Genomic DNA, 15,728 nt, shown 5'->3' on the forward strand with positions numbered 1-15,728 from the left:
CATCAGGGTATCACTGCTGTATCCATTTAGCCTATTGCTGCCACAGCCTTAAAAATTAATGAGTTCTCCAGGGAATAGACAGGCATAGTGCTCAAAGCAAATGAAGCTTCTGCCAACACTGTTTTCCTCTTCCCTAGACACCACTTCAAACCAAAACAGAAGAGCAACTTTTTTCCCCTCAGCTGACTATCAGAATTCTTTCAGACAGAAAAAAATGCCTATGCCTGTGTGGACAGACCTTGAAATTTTCCTTCTTACCAGCCAACACCACATAGTCTGACCTTGCTCCCTCTGCCATCCAAGTTCAACGTGAAGAAAAACCAAGCTTCATTTTGGGGTAATGGCTGAAGTGATCTAGATCCAAGTTTTGTGAAGATGCTAAACCTTGCTTAGAAATGATGAGCTGCATACAACTAAAAGGGATGCTGACTTCCTCCAGCCCTGGAACTGATTTGATTTCTCACTTTTCCTTTCCTGCGCAGGAGTTAACAACATGTCCACAGATATGATATCACATAGACACAGAAACACAGGTCAGCAAAGGCATTTATGTAAGACCCTCTTTTTTGGGGAGCAATCTCACATAAAAGGGAACATCAGCAGATGGAGCTCTGCTTCTGCATCACACTTTTCAAATGTGAAAGCCTGGCAGGTGCAGAGGGGGATAGGAACAATCACTCTCTCACCCTTTCCAGCTCTTGCTTTTCATGGCACCACTGCACACGAAAGAGAAACAGCTTCTTCTGCCTTCCAATCCCTTTGCTTCCCTAAAACCACTCCCCCCATCAACCAGTGTCTCTGAGTCTGCCAGGAAAAGGTTTAGAAATCCTCAAACAAAATGCATTAAGCACCCAGAATTATCATCAATTAACAGCTCCAAAACAATGCAATGAGGGATTAGCTCAGCAGAAGAGCTCTAAAATTTACACTGATCTAAGGTCTGAGACCTGTTCTCAAACAACAGGAAAAGAAATGCTCCTCTAGGGCAAAAGACCAATACCACGAGAATCACTATGACAAGCAAGCAAGGCTTTGTCTAGCCTGACACGTTAGCAGAATATCAGATTTCTGCTCATCTCTACCTCTGGTAATTTATGAAGCATCAGCTGCTAAAACTGTGCAGCTATCAAGGAAGACAATTAGCAATTACAACCAGGTAAGCACAATGCTTGAGTTCAGTATTGCAGGAAAAGGTCTAAAAATGGCTGGCTGGATTAATGAGGCATTTTCCAGGACATCAGGATGATGTTTCTGAAGGCCTGCTGTGTTCTCAGAATCAGAATGATGTCTATAGCAACCAGTTGCAGAAGAGGAATGGAAAAACTAGAAGCAAATTACTGTCATGTATGCTGTGGTGGTGGCCATCAGCTCATTTCAGCCCATGATGAAGTGCCTTACAACCATGGGATTTTACAGCTCCTGGGGAAGAGCTGCTTCTTTCATACTTGGCAATATAGCTATCAATCAGAAGCTGCTAATCTGAGAGGATGTAGTGGACAAAGAGAGCAGTTTGTACTTCCCTGGTCTGAAACCTTTGTGGCAGAAGGTTACTCAGCTCTCTCCAAGAGGAAGAGAAATACAGACCTACAGGAGCTGACGCTTGGGCTGGAGAGGTCAAGGACACAGATGGACAGGGTGGAAAGCATGCACAGAGCAGCAGAGGTTGGTATCAACTGGGAAAAAAAGAAGGGAGAAAAGCTTGTAGACACAGATAGGAAACTGTCTATTCCAAACTGGAAAAAACATCCAGGTTTCAAGGACAGACAATAAATTAGCTGAGAGATCTACTCTCAATTTCTGTTCAGCATCAACAACCAAGGGATTAAGCCAGATGCCTTAATAAAGCAAATTCCCAAATGGCAGCAGACACTATTCCAGCTAGCTTTGGACTGCCTTCTCTTCCCAGTGTATTCAGCAATCTCATAGGCACAGCTTTACAAATCCCAGGCCACTAGACTGTGATAGAACACAGTGAAGCCAGAGTTAGCATTAGCAGGACTTTGAAGCAAGCTTGCCAAGCAGAAGAAAATCTTATTCTAAATCCTGGATACATAGACAATAAGCTCTCCTGTCTAAACTCTGGAATCAGCATCATGAGGATCTCAGCTCTGGCACCATTTTTTTGGGTTTAAAAACTGCCTTTATTAAAGTTAGTAAGTTTAACATTAAAGCCATGCCTAGGGCTAACAGAAAGCAACAGTTCTCAATTTAAACTAATATAATGTAATCTAATCTACTCATGGATAACAGACTGAAAATTGATGTTCTGAGTTGCACAGACTACACTGCAGATAAAACACTGTTGCTTAATTGCTGGTTCATTACTTAGCATCACTACATAATTTTGGAGCACTGAATCTCCATTTGTGATCTACTGCCCACTGGCAGCACACAGACCTGTGACAATGGCCAAAACTATGTTCAAGATCGACAGCATTTCCAATCAGGAGTCTGAGGGGTTACAGCGCTAGAGAGGTCATAGGAAATTTAAAGGGATAATGTTTTTTCCTAACAAATTCAGACACTGTTGCACAAGATACAAAAAAGCTCAAAAGGGATAAAAGAGCAAATGTCAGAGTCTGCTTTGGGGACAATATCCATAATTTAAAAATTTGGGATGTTAGAAAATGTACATAGCATAGAGAACAGGTGCTTGCAGTAATTTACCAAAAAGAACAGAGCACCATCTGAAAATATGGTTTAAAACAATAACTAAGAGGCTGAAATACAGACAGTGTTTGGGCACTCAGCTCCTTGTTTCTGTTGTGCAAGACAGACGTCATGCAAGTATGAGAGAAGTCCTCTTCTAATTTAAGAGAAAATAATAACTATTTTAATTATGTGACCATTCCAAACAGACTCTGAAGTGCAAAAGCAATCACCAGCACAATAAAATAGCCATTACATGCTTTTTAGTCACAGGTTTTGTTACAATAATTCTCGAAGCTCCCAGCAGTTTCATAACAAAGTAGTCACATCTGCAGTTTCACAGAAATTACCACGTCTGTGCCAACATTTCATCTTACGAATGTTTGCAGGCTCCGATTTCCATGTTTAGAAGAGGAATGAAACAAGGCAACTACTTAAATTATTCCACCTCTCTGGCTTGCTATTCTGAGACTTAAGGAGCAGAGGCTTCAGTCAGGGTAATGGAATGGTGGCAGTGATCTCCACTGGCAAGGGAGGCTCTGCTCCTGAAGGAGACAGCTTCAGCCAAGCCCCAGTCTGGTAATGTACACTGTTACTGACACTGAAAACAAGGGAACAGATGCTGTTGGAGTACCAAATGGAAGGCATTCTGCAAAAGAAAATAAACAAACCTAGCCATACTCAACCAGTCAAGGTACAGGAAGGAAGCAGCAAGTGTCTGTTCCTAAAAGTAAAAAGGACTCTGCAGAACCACCAGGAAAAAATGCCCTGCCTGATGAATAAAATGAATTCTCTTCCCCAGAATCTCTAGATGAGGAAAAAAAACCATATTTAAGCACATGTTACCTGCATTAAAACACAAAATCAAACAACAACAACAAAAAACCACAAACCAAAACAAAAAAACCCCCACAACACCAAAAAAAAAAAAAAAAAAACCACCAAAAAAACCCAAATAAGCAAGTGCAATTCAGTGATCTGACTGTAAATTCAAAAGTGGTATCACATATCCAAGAATGCTTCAAATAACATCTCTGGTAAAACAAATACTCTCTTAGGGAGGCTGAGTCAAGAAGCCTAGCTTGCTTTTAAGTGTCCTGACCTAAACATTATGACCTAAATCTTGCAAGAGTAGAGAAAAATGAAACCTCAAGCCCATATGGATTCTCACTGCCATTAGCAGGCCCTCAGTGGTCTGCTTTCCTTACCATTTTATGGGAGTATACACCTGTATTTAAATTATCCCAAAATTTTGGTCAATTCCAGACACCAGTATGAGCTGCAAAATGAAAAACATGGAATGCATCTAGGGGGATCCATCAGCCTTCTTTTTGGGTAAGCAGCTAATCAAGAGGTGATCATAAGATCAGGTCTCCAGAGTGCCCATGTGGAAAAGCTTCTGCTGTTTGTGTTGTCACCACAGCTGCATGTGACAACTGCCAACCTACAACCCGTGGACTGCTTGTGACAACCCAAATTTCAGACACTAGCTGGGGTCAGGGAGCAGGTCCAACAGGCTGTTCTGCTCCCCTGGACTTCTCTGAACCAAAGAAGAAACTTCTCAAGTGCTGTTCTCCCCAGCCCTTTAATGTTCACTGGACAGCTCTCATTACACACCAGTGAAGTAAAGCTGTGCTCCAGGCAAGCTGGAGGGAGGCAGGAATGGGGCTACAAGACCCAGGGTAATTGTTGGTGTGGCCTTTTAAATCCTGTCTTGCCAAAGGACACAAAGCTCCCTGTAGCCCAGTGGAACCTTCCCCCTATCTTGCATCCATGAATTGGTCACATCCACCTAAAAAGGCCTGCAATGCTGTTGGCTGCTAAAAATTGCCTGCCATTGAAACAGGAAGAGAAATAAGGTAGTAATTGGAATGACCTGCTTTTACAGACTGCAAGTCATCTATTATGAAAATGGTTATTATTTATAGCAACTGAGAGGTAAAATTCAGAGCAAATACCCTCACTGTGCAAAATTCTGAGCTTTTTTCCCCCCAATGGTTTTGGGTATTCAACAATATCCAGAAGAGGTCTTTACCAAGTGCCACTTGTATTTTCTAACACAATCTAAGATACCATTAGAGGTTATATCACTGGTGTTATGAACAGAATATGGTTTCCCAGTGAAGGGAAGTAGCAACTATCTAGAGGGGAAAAAGGAAATGTTTGTCTCAGGCTAGAAACCACAAGGATTGCTATTTTCTGGAGTGTGGAATTAGGGGAGAAAAAAAATACAACCTCATCTAGAAAGTGATGTGTACACTGGTCCAAATGAAGTCATCACCTAAATTTATCTAAGCCACCCTCACTAAGAGGTGAAATCAGAAGGGAATTAAGCTAAGAGGGGAAATCAGAAGGGAACTAAACTATTTATGAAACAGTAACCTGAGTAGTTTGCTATAGTTTCAATAATGAAGGGAGCTGTGCACAAACATTATATTAGTAAATATGAACGGTCCTGTACAGTCTTTAGGAATGTGAAAGTTTCAAGTCTCTGTTTCTATCAAAGTCAGAAGCAATACAGGTAAGTTGTTAAAAAAATTAAAAATTAAATAACTGAAGGTAAACAAAACATCTAAATTATATTTCATCAATAAAACACTCTTTTAGAAAAGTTTTTCAATTTTAATTCATTCACAATTTTAGACTGTATTTTCTCACAAGCCAGACTCAATTTGTTGTAATGTCTTTTGACTATCTTCTGCAATGAGTTCAACGGCTAATGTGGCCCCACAGTGCAAATGCTCCACTGTCAATTACTTCAGAGTGTGACATGAGAAACATAACTTAAACCTTGTGCACTATAAAGAAAATCTAAACTGCTTAATGGTTTTTAACAAATAATTCACTTTTTGTTTTTGAAAGATCAATTTCCTTCAAGCATCTTTTTTGTTTCTTTGCATCAATAGCCCCACTGTCAGGTGTCTACTCTTCCTTTGCCATTTATTTAAAACAATTTTATATTTAACAGACTTAATTTTACAGACTAGAACTACTCATATGCCAATTCTCCACATCTAATTCTTAATAGTACTTAATATGAGTTATCTTTGTCTGTACTCCTCACACTTGAATAAAGACATCTCCAGACACACAGAACTCATTTGATCTAGGGACACAGGAATTTATAGGTAAAATTGTGATTTCAGTAATCATGCATTTCAAGAAGTAACAAATGTTTATCACAGAATATTCTGAGTTGGAAGGGACCCACAAGGATTGAGTCCAACGCCAGAGTCACTTTGCTGCACTAGTAACACAAGATACATCATCACCCAAAGAAACATCTGCAGCTGTAAATACAAAGTATTCCCACAAATTGACAATATTCTGTTCACTCAACATATACAAAACAAACAAAGGAATGGATATCTAAGAGGATTTTTAACCTTAACTTCTCAAATTGGGTTTACAGATGAAAATATGTTTCTTTGCCAAAGCACACGTACCTCAAAGATCTTTGTGCTCTTGCTACATCTCTGGTTGCATTGTTAAAGGGCTCCTTTCATTGTTTTATTCTCCTTTAGGTTTAGATTTGATTTCACCAATTGCTGCAGTACTATTTAAAATCTAAGAGTCCAGCTACAAAGGGGTATGCACCAGAATATCCATTCCAAATATTCAGGCATATTCATTTCTAGTTCACAGTCTGATTGCATAAGGGCCACATGTGTGTGGAAAATAGGCTTGGTATGCTAATCTTTGTGAATTTCCATATGCAGATTAGCCCTCAATTTCCCAATTAAATAAATCCATCTCCCACATCTCTTGGGGTCACATAGGAATGAGAGACAGCATTTGATAACTGCCTACTTACAAATACAAATAGAACCATATTTTGCATTTATTGTTTTTTTTACAAGGACTGTATAATGAAGATGAAAGGAAATATTAGGCAGAGATAAAATTCTTCCTCTTTTTGAAATGTAAAAATCTAAGTCCACTGGACTTGCCCACTAAAATACCTAGTGATAGGGGACTTTTTTTCCCCAGAGCAGTGTTCAATCATTTATCTGCCAAGAATTGTGTTGGGTTTGTATTTAATATTGTGGTTACAACTGCAGAATGAATTCCAGGGCATCACATGCAGTGTTAGTGTCTTGGTTTCCCAACATCCAATCCGTCCCCTATTGACAGGAGCCTGTAATGCAAAAGGGCTCAGGGAATAAAAAAAGTTCTGCAAGGGTATGGAAATTATTCATATGAGATATTTTGCATATTTAATTACATCAAGGACTTCATGACCGTGCTCAACTACAGCTTTCAAAGAGCCTTCTGCAAGTGAACCAACAGCTTTGGAACACACATCTTCCAAACAGAGACTCCTTTGGAGCCAGTTATGTTATACAGCTTACACCATCCATTTCCTTGACTTCCAAGCAGCTCTGGAAACAAAGTCATTCAGAACTGAAAGGTGCAGATCACAGGTTGATCAGGATAAATTAAATGTCTTCCTCTAACGTAGAGTGCTTCAAATTCACACTCACTTGTAGGAAAAAAATGCTAATTGCTCCATAGTTGTAATAATGCAACTGAACAGAAACAAACATATCTACACAGCTCCTGAAAGCAGTTTCTAACCCACTATTAAGTTTCTTCAGTACAGAAACTTCTTGTAAAGCCAAGGATATCCAATTATCCTTCTGACATACAATTTCAGACTAGACTACAGTGACATCTTATGCTGTCAGTGTCTGCTAGGAACTTTATCCCCCATCAGCTTCTTTAAGGAACATTCTTATCTTGCACAAAACTGCTGCCTTCACAGTCCTGGGTGCTCATCAGCACTTCTAATGAAACCTGATCTGTAGATAATCAAGGGGCAGAACAATTCTAGCTGTACACAGACTACAACATTGGAATGATTTTTAAAAAGCAGTGTAATCAAGACTAGCTGTGTCATAGCTTATGCAGTTGGATGAAGCAGTGCTTCCACACAGACATCAGTTTAGATGGTGATGTTAGCTGTGGGTGTGGCAGTGGGCAAAACTAGCAAGGAGCAGACTCCGCACACTGCAGTGATTGGTAACTTCTCACTGAAGCTTTCAAAACCTGCCTGAAACTCTGGCCCATCTGGAGGTAACAAGTTTGCACACACAGGATTACAAAGACAGTCACCATCCCAAACAAATGCATGTACATAAAACATATTATGTGAGTTTTCACTCTTGCTGGCACTCACTGCTGTTTGAGCCTGGCCTTGCATATTTAATTCTTTTAGAAAAGATTGTCTAAGTGCCTTTATTATATACTGTAATAACAAGAGTTATTTATCTGATGGTAGATAAGGCAGGTCACAATCTCCCTGTAACTTAAGCAAGTTGCTTATACCTGAAGGGTGAGTTTGTGTCAAAAATGAGCTCCTGTTAGCACATGCAGTTGTGTCCACAGGACAGAACTGATATAAAAACACAGAAAGTTGCACTGTCTTGCTGTTATACCCATACTCACAGAAGTAAAACACAGAATGAAACTAAATATGACACTGAATTGCAAAACAAACAAGAAATAAAAATTTTATGCTAGAGATCCAACTCCTAAAAATAGTAAATATTTTTGGCAGCTACTCATGACCTTAAACCACAGTTACCAGACTGATACTTTCTATTACATCCATCTCCTAGAGCTGCAAACAAGGATCTGAGCCCTACTGAAACTTAGGGAAGTTTCTACTCTTTGGGAGGTTCCCTATTCTTGGGAAAGGCTGCTCCTGCCCCAAAGAGGTTAGGGTAGGGTAGAATTAAGAGAGGAGTCTGAAAAGAACATGAATTCCACCATGAAATAAAAAATACTGTGACGTTCCAGAGATGTTCAAAACCCCTGTCTTTCTTGACTATCACATCTTGCTCTCTCTGTGGTAGCATGGATACATACAGCACACACATACTCTGCTGGCCTGATTCTGCTAAAGATGCTTTAGTGCAGATCAGTCCTTCAGTTCCTAAATTTCATTTGCATGTTCTCTTTGCAAGAAAATCCCAAATATTCTCTAAAGTAGAAGCACATTATCTCTGAAATCTTGAGATAAAGTCTCTAAGCATCAGTTTAAAGCAAGAAGCTGGCTCTATCATAGGTTCAATCTTGGGTCACATCAGTCACATGCTCCTGTGGCCTACACAGGGTAAGCAGGGAACAAAAATTAACTGTGAGAGCAAAATTCTCAGTTATGGGATTCTGTCATGCACCTTTTGAAAAGCTGTAAATCAGAAAAGCTCTTCTACAAAAGCCTACATGCCTCGAGTCTCCACTGCCTCTTCTGCCTTTGGCCTCAACATTCCACAGGAGAGAGTGATCAACCAAACCCAACCAAACTCCCTGCCTTTCACAAAGGGTTGGCTTATGGGCAATTGTGAGGGAAAACCAAGCAAATGAAATTCTTCAGTGCAGTTGGTTAGGGAAATTTACTCATCTTATTCCTGAAATAGAAATTGCCTAATTGTACATTACTTCACTCCTTTTGTTGAACAAACTTAACTTCCCTGCCTCATCTCTTGTGTTGCCAAGCCCAAACCATGGCTGATCTTTTTACACAGAGGCAGATAAAACAGTTTTGGTTTTTTTTAACTGTGCTGCAAATCAGTATAATTCCTCCTGCTGCAGCAACATCTGCCTTTCCAGATACTGAGAAACCAGATACTAGAAAGCATCCTGCTACATAAAGGAATTCTGAGATCCAGAAAACAAAAGAAGTGCCTGTGAAAACTTCTCTGATCTTTCCCCCACCCCACACTTGTTTTTAAAGCATAAACCATGTAATAGAAAAAATATATAACAGAAAACAGCTCTTCCATTTCAAACCAGTTTAGGCACTTAAAAGCTGTATGTGTTTATTTCCCTTTTGTGCTTTGTACTTAATCAATATTAATACCAAAAGATGTATGCTATAATTGTTCAGATTTGCATTCTTTTTGTGCATTCTGCCATTTATCACACTAAATTGTTACTAAATTGATGGTTTTGCTATTTAAAGGCTCTTGTTCTAGTTTTACATGCATGACATCCAGTTGGCAACTCTTCCTGCAGTGGAGTGACAAACATTTTAAAGCCTTTAAACCATAATAGTGCTAAATAAGAAGTAAAAAACCTAACAAACCAACAACACACTCCTACAGAGAATAATGCCTGTTCAATTATAACAAAAAGAATAAAACAATCAGACGTGATGTGCTTACCTTTCTGCACACGCCTACTAGAACGTTTGGACTCATTATATGCAAATATAGAGTAAGAGTTCTCATGTCCATTTCATCCACATTCAAGTCAACTGGCTTAATTTTCTCTCTCAATGGGCACATATTGAGCTCCTGAACTATCCTTGGCTTCAGATGTACAACATTAACTCAAATATATCAATGAGAACATTGAAAAAATCACTACATTCTGCTACTCCAAAGGAACAAACTAGAACTAGAGCAAGCAGTCAGAAAATTTGCTTCAGCTCTCCCACACAGTAAAATTCAGCACCCTTGTCATGCACCACACAACTTGTGCTGAAATCAATGTGAGCTCTGGGTCTGTCTGAGATTTGAACCTGATTAACTGCACAATTTATACAACAAGGAAGCTATCATCTCAAACTGACTAACAAAGCATTGTGATCAAATTAAAAAATCGCTTCCTCAGTATATGCAACATGTTGGAAGTAAAAAAAAAAAAAAGAGAGGGTAATGCAGCCACATTTCTTCTGAATCTGTGATTTGTTGCTCTAACACAAACACAGAACCTGACCATCAGCTGTAAATTGTTGCGAATCAGGGGGCAGCCAGCGGAGCTGGATCCAAACCTCGACAACTTTGTAAATAACACTGCAATACAAAAAGCTTAACCTACTAGATCTGTTTTTCCTTTCTCACATAATGTAACAATCCCAGCCTCACCAAAACGTAATTGCATAACAAGATAGCCGTATGCAAAGTTTGAAGGAAAAAATTGTCGTAATTGCAAATTAGCTCACAGGGCACACGTGAATGCTATTCCGTTCCACCCATAACTCTGCCAAAATCCAGCTGCACAGGACTCCGGGCTCCCAGCACTTTATTGCCTGCACCGGCAGCTATCCTGCTCTCAGCACTGCCATCTAGGAGAGAGATGGCCCGTACCGCGGGCCGCCTGGAACATCAGCTCCCAGGCAGCAGCATTCCCGGAAAGCATCGCAAAGCTGTTGCTGCTGCTGCTAAAATTTCAACTGCAGCCGGTAGTTAGCTACCGGCTGTGCCGGTTCGAAAGCAGCCTCCCCCAAACCCCCCAGCCCTTCCCAAGCGAGGTCCGCTAGGCGCATACACCGGCACCTGCTCCGCGTATCTCGGCGCTGTGTGGCGGGGGAAAAGCCCAGCCTTGTGCCCAGGCCCTGCGGGCGCGGAGCGGAGCGGACGGCCCGGGGCTGCGAGCGGCCCCGGAGGAGCCGGGCCGGGCCGCCTCAGCGCTCCGCGGGGCTGCGCGGGCACCGCGGGAGCGGCGAGGCACCGCCGGCTGCTGCCCCCGGCCCCAGCCCCGCGCCCGGCAGCCTCACCGCGCACCGGCAGCGCTGATGCCACTCGCCCACCTCCAAGCCCCGTCCTTCCCCAGGGGACCGGGCTGCCGCTGTTGCATCTCTCTGCGTGCAGCAGGACGAAGCGGGAAACGGCTGCAGGAAAAGCCAGGCAAGGGACGTGCCCTGCCCGCCGGCCCGAGGCACAGCCCCCGGCGTGCAGCCGCCCCCCGCAGCCCCGGGAGCCGCCGCCGCAGCACGGCACAGCCTCGCCTTACCTCCCCGCCCCGGCTCCGGGGATGCGCCGCAGCTGCTGCCGTGCCCGCCTCCACCTGCGCCGTCCCTCCCAGCCCGGCGCTCAGGTGCGGAGGGAGCACAAAGGCAGCGCTGCGGCACGGTGGGGGCAGCGGGCTCTCCCCCGCCGAGCCCCGCTGCACCAGAGCCCCGCTCCCGCCGTCGGCAGCCGCTCGCTCCCCTCCCCTGCCGGTACCGAGCGCCAGCCCACCTCAGCCGCTGCGGGGCCGCCCCCCCGCCCGAAAGCGTGCGACTTGCCCCGAGCCTCCCCTCGAAAGCCTCCTCGTGCTGCGGCTGGTGCCGGCATTACGGAGCGCCCCTCAGCCTGAGGAAGTTCCCCGGTCCTGCGGAGAGCTGAGGAGACACGCTGCCCCACGTACCCCACACCGCTGACACCCCCGGGCTCGCCCCCTCCGCTGCCCCGGCAGACACGTACGGGTAGCCCCCTCAGCGCCGGGGGTACGGACCCTGGGCCCGGTGCTCGCCAGATCGGGCGGCCGCCGCCTCCCGCCCCGTCGCCGCTGGGTGCGTGTGTGGGGAGAGGGGGACAGGTGACGAGCGGCAGGAAAGAGCCGCTTCCCCCGCGGCGGGCAGGTCTGTGGTGCAACACCGCTACCACCTTCCCCCTAGCCCGTCTCTGCAGATGCCCCCGGGAAGGGCTGCGAGGCTGGCAGCCGACAACAGCCGCCCCCTCCCCCGGGAAAGCTGTTCTGCCTCCTTCTCCCTCGCTCGCCTTCTTTTCAGCTCGGCCGCTTGACTGACAGGGAGCCTTCCAGCGGCCGCCCACGCGCGCTCCCGTTTCCCCTCAGTCGGAGAGGGAGATGGCGAAGGAGAAAGCATGAATGAAACAGCCAGGCAGCGAGCGGGAGCAGCCGGCCCGGCGCCCGGAGCGCCGGGGCCGCTGCCGCAGTGAGGCCCGGGGGCGGCGGGCTCGGCCGGCCGGCCCCGCTGTGTGTGGGCAGCCCCCCCGGCCCCCTGTGGGCTCCTGAGGGGAGCCGGCGGCCGCTGACTGCCAGCGGCACCCCCGGCATCCCTGCTCAAAGGGGGCTCAAAGGCCGCTTGAAGACACTGCGATACCTCTGCCTGAGCTTGTTCCCACAGGGCAGAAGGTGGAAGGTTGATGCCTTCTCGAGCCAGAGACACGACTGTAGCCTTAGAGATGCCTCAGCAGCTGGTTAGTTCCTCATCTATAAACCTACTTTGCTCCACCAAAGGCAATTCATTTTGAACTCATAAAAACCCAGCACCCAATACCTGAACTAGTACTGTTGTCCAGAAGTAATAGGAAGGAGGAAACAATCTGACAATTCTTTTAAAGCCCACTCAGTCTTCCTAGTGATTAGTTGGTGCAGGGCAGGTGCAGCCCTTGTAATCCTTTTTTTCCATCAGATCAGTTGTCCAAAAAATGCTTGTGACTTGTTAAGTGCACACTTCACAACCTCTGTCTGGAGACCAGAGGTTGTCCCAGTGCTTTGGCATGACTGTTTTAAAGTTTGGTTTATGGTGTCAGTTTTAGTAGCCTTACTGCACAAAGGATTAAATGTTCAGATGGTGGCCTACAAATTAAGTGGTTACCTCTCTATCCATTCACTAAAAATCAGTAATTCCTTTAACTAATATTTTATGTATTTTCTTGACTTTATTCACTGGAATTCTTTATTTGAACATGCAAAAGTATTTCTTTCTTTAAATATCATACAATTTAAATTGAAAAGAACATTTTCTACTTCTGAATATGCATGGAAAATTTCATTATATGCGGGTACATACATTGCATGCTGCACTTGAGACATATGTGCATTTGCAGTTACATAATCAATAAACATGGGGGCTTGTCCCATTAATCTAGAATCACATTCTGAGCTGTTTTAAACCAGTATGCCTCCACAAATTTAATGCCTGCCAGAAAACTTATATCAGCTAAAATTTTAGCCTCTGAATTTTAAAAAAATCTGCTTTTGATTTCTGTGGAGAGAAGCGTCTAAGGAACTTAATTTTTTAAATTTTGTGTTCCTGAAAACTGAGAGGACAATAAAGCATTGTCAAATCTTTTGTTATAGAGCAATGAATGAATGTATCATTATAAGGCAGTGCAATCCTTTACGTATTTGGTCTAAGAGATGCATAAGCAGCTAGAGAACAAAAAAGAAGGATCCTGATGAAAGTGCACGTCTTTTAGGTAATTACACAAAAAGAGATGTTAAAGCATGTAAGAAGCCAGCTATAAATACAGTAATAACATCTTATGAATAATGCCTATTATAAAATCAGTAAATTCACATCATATAATCAATGTATCAGTGGTTACCGTCTTAGGAAATTGAGATAGCTCGTTTCTAAACAGCCATGTACCTATGACAGCAAAATGAAACAAAGGAAAACTCTAAACCAGCTTACAATCAGTAACAGGCATAATCTTGAATCATAACTGACTCTTCTGTGTTATCTATGGAAGATAAAACAGCAGAGATTGTAAGGAGCAATAAAATTTTCGACAAAATCAAGGGTGAACACGCTGTATCTTCTTTACCTACAAACAGGTGTTTATCAGTGTTTCATCACAGCTGTTTTAGTCAGAGTCATCTCTTAAAAGAAAACAACTATCTTACAATGTAGAAAAGTAATATTTAACTGTCTTAGCTTGCAATGCAAGATGTAACCAGAAGGATGTATTCTATCACCATCTGTTAAAAGCAGGTGGGGCAGTGTTCTTTATCTCCTCTAAGACCCATCCTCCCTCCAGGAGGTATCTACTGTTAATGGGCCATTGAGTCTCACTGCATGGTGGATAAAAATACATCATCCCATTGCTCTGCCCAGGGGCAGGAGCCAAGCATTCCTACCTGGATATAATCTGAGATCTGGAACACCAGGGAGCTTTTTTTCACTGGATTCCCAGAGGAAAACCAGACTCTTCTATGCCACCACTGGACCTTCAGAGAAAAAGTACACCCTTCTACAGGATCATTGCTTCAACAGAACCACATTTGCCACTCCAGGAAAACTGCAGCCACCATTTATTCGGACTGCTACCAACACCCTGACCCACAGGGTGTCAGGCTGTATTCTGACAATGTTTGTCTGTTTCAGCAGCAGAATTTCTTTTCATGAGCAAATTATTTCTAAACTTTAAAGAACTGCTGCAGATAAAATTCAATGCTATAGGACTTAGTTAAGTACTTAAAATTAATTGCTGCAAGTAATCTTGGGAGAAGAGGAGAGCCGCAAGCGCACAGGGGAGTGGAGCCATGTGCGGTCCCGCTGGGCGAGACATGAGCGCGCACAGCTGCGGCCAAGGTGTCGGGCCAGGGACTTGGTGGTGGATGTGCTGCCCCGCTTCAGCCAGGGCTACAAGGCACAGGGTGTGCAGGAGGTGACTGTGGCCCTGGTGGAAGAGGAGATGGGGCGGTACCAGCTGACCAAGAACTACCTCAGCTACCTGCCTGTGCACGACTACAGTGCCTTCAAGACTGAGCTCATGCGCAGCGAGTTTGAGTGCCTGGTGGCCCAGCAGCCCCTGGAACTACTCAGTATGAAGAAGTACGAGCTGCCCGCCCTGTCCTCCGGGCAGAAGGACACCACAGCGTGGCAGGAGTATGTGAACAATTCCATGGCACAGCTGGAGCACCAGGCCGTGCGCATCGAGAACCTGAAGCTCGTGTCCCAGCATGGCTGCAATGCCTGAACATTGTACAAGGAGCACCTAGTTCATGTGATAGAACACGCCCAGGAAGAGCTTCAGAAATTGAGGAAAAACATTCAGGACCTGAGCTGGCAGAGGAAGAACATGCAGCTCACAGCTGGGGCTAAGCTGCAAGAAATGGAATCCTCATGGGTCTCTCTTGTCAGTAAAAATCATGAGATTGAACGAACTATTGTGCAGCTGGAAAATGAAATTTCACAAATCAAGCAGCAGCATGGGGAAGCAAACAAGGAGAATATCCAGCAAGACTTTCAGTGACTTAATCCTGACTCGTCCTAGTGCAGCATGTGTTAAAAACTACAAACCAGACACTTTGGAGATGCTGTGTCTGTAGACACCTCTAGCTGGAGTTGTGTGAGATGGTAAAAGTGTATTTCTGTAGTTTCTTTTCTTCGTGTTAAACTCGCATAGATTGAGTCTTCGGGGTCACCACATGTTGGAATAAATCAGCCGAGAATCCATTTTCTTCATGCAGAAAGCCAATTCTTTATTCACAAAGCTCATATTTGTAGGAAATATCAGCAGGCACTGTGCTATACCTAATTGCTCAGCAATACAGTGAAACTCAGTTCATTGGTCAGTGAGGGCTATTGTATATGCCTATCAAATTTTCTCTTT

At 43.9% G+C, this 15,728-nt stretch overlaps 2 protein-coding genes across 7 annotated transcripts in view; one reads left to right on the forward strand and one right to left on the reverse strand.

Moving 5' to 3' along the window:
- The window catches only part of PTPN5 (protein tyrosine phosphatase non-receptor type 5), a 77,427-nt gene extending 65,387 nt beyond the window's left edge, over positions 1 to 12,040 (reverse strand). The window contains exon 1 of one of the 6 annotated variants that reach the window (XM_036383951.2): positions 11,875 to 12,040. The gene's annotated coding sequence lies outside the window, so the exon portion shown is untranslated. Of the gene's footprint in view, positions 1 to 11,188; positions 11,306 to 11,391; positions 11,540 to 11,618; positions 11,684 to 11,843 lie in introns of those variants that run through there. The other 5 variants (XM_036383947.2, XM_036383953.2, XM_036383952.2 and 2 more) reach the window with 5 other exon arrangements.
- A 209-nt stretch (positions 12,041 to 12,249) lies between these two features.
- On the forward strand, positions 12,250 to 15,368 carry LOC118687320 (pre-mRNA-splicing factor SPF27-like). Its single transcript, XM_036384244.1, is given in 2 exon segments — positions 12,250 to 12,316; positions 14,608 to 15,368. Coding segments are annotated over 2 exon segments (828 nt in total).
- Positions 15,369 to 15,728: the final 360 nt, after the last annotated feature.

This window comes from Molothrus ater, chromosome 6 (genome assembly GCF_012460135.2).
Source record: "Molothrus ater isolate BHLD 08-10-18 breed brown headed cowbird chromosome 6, BPBGC_Mater_1.1, whole genome shotgun sequence".
Taxonomy (NCBI): Eukaryota; Metazoa; Chordata; class Aves; order Passeriformes; family Icteridae; genus Molothrus; species Molothrus ater.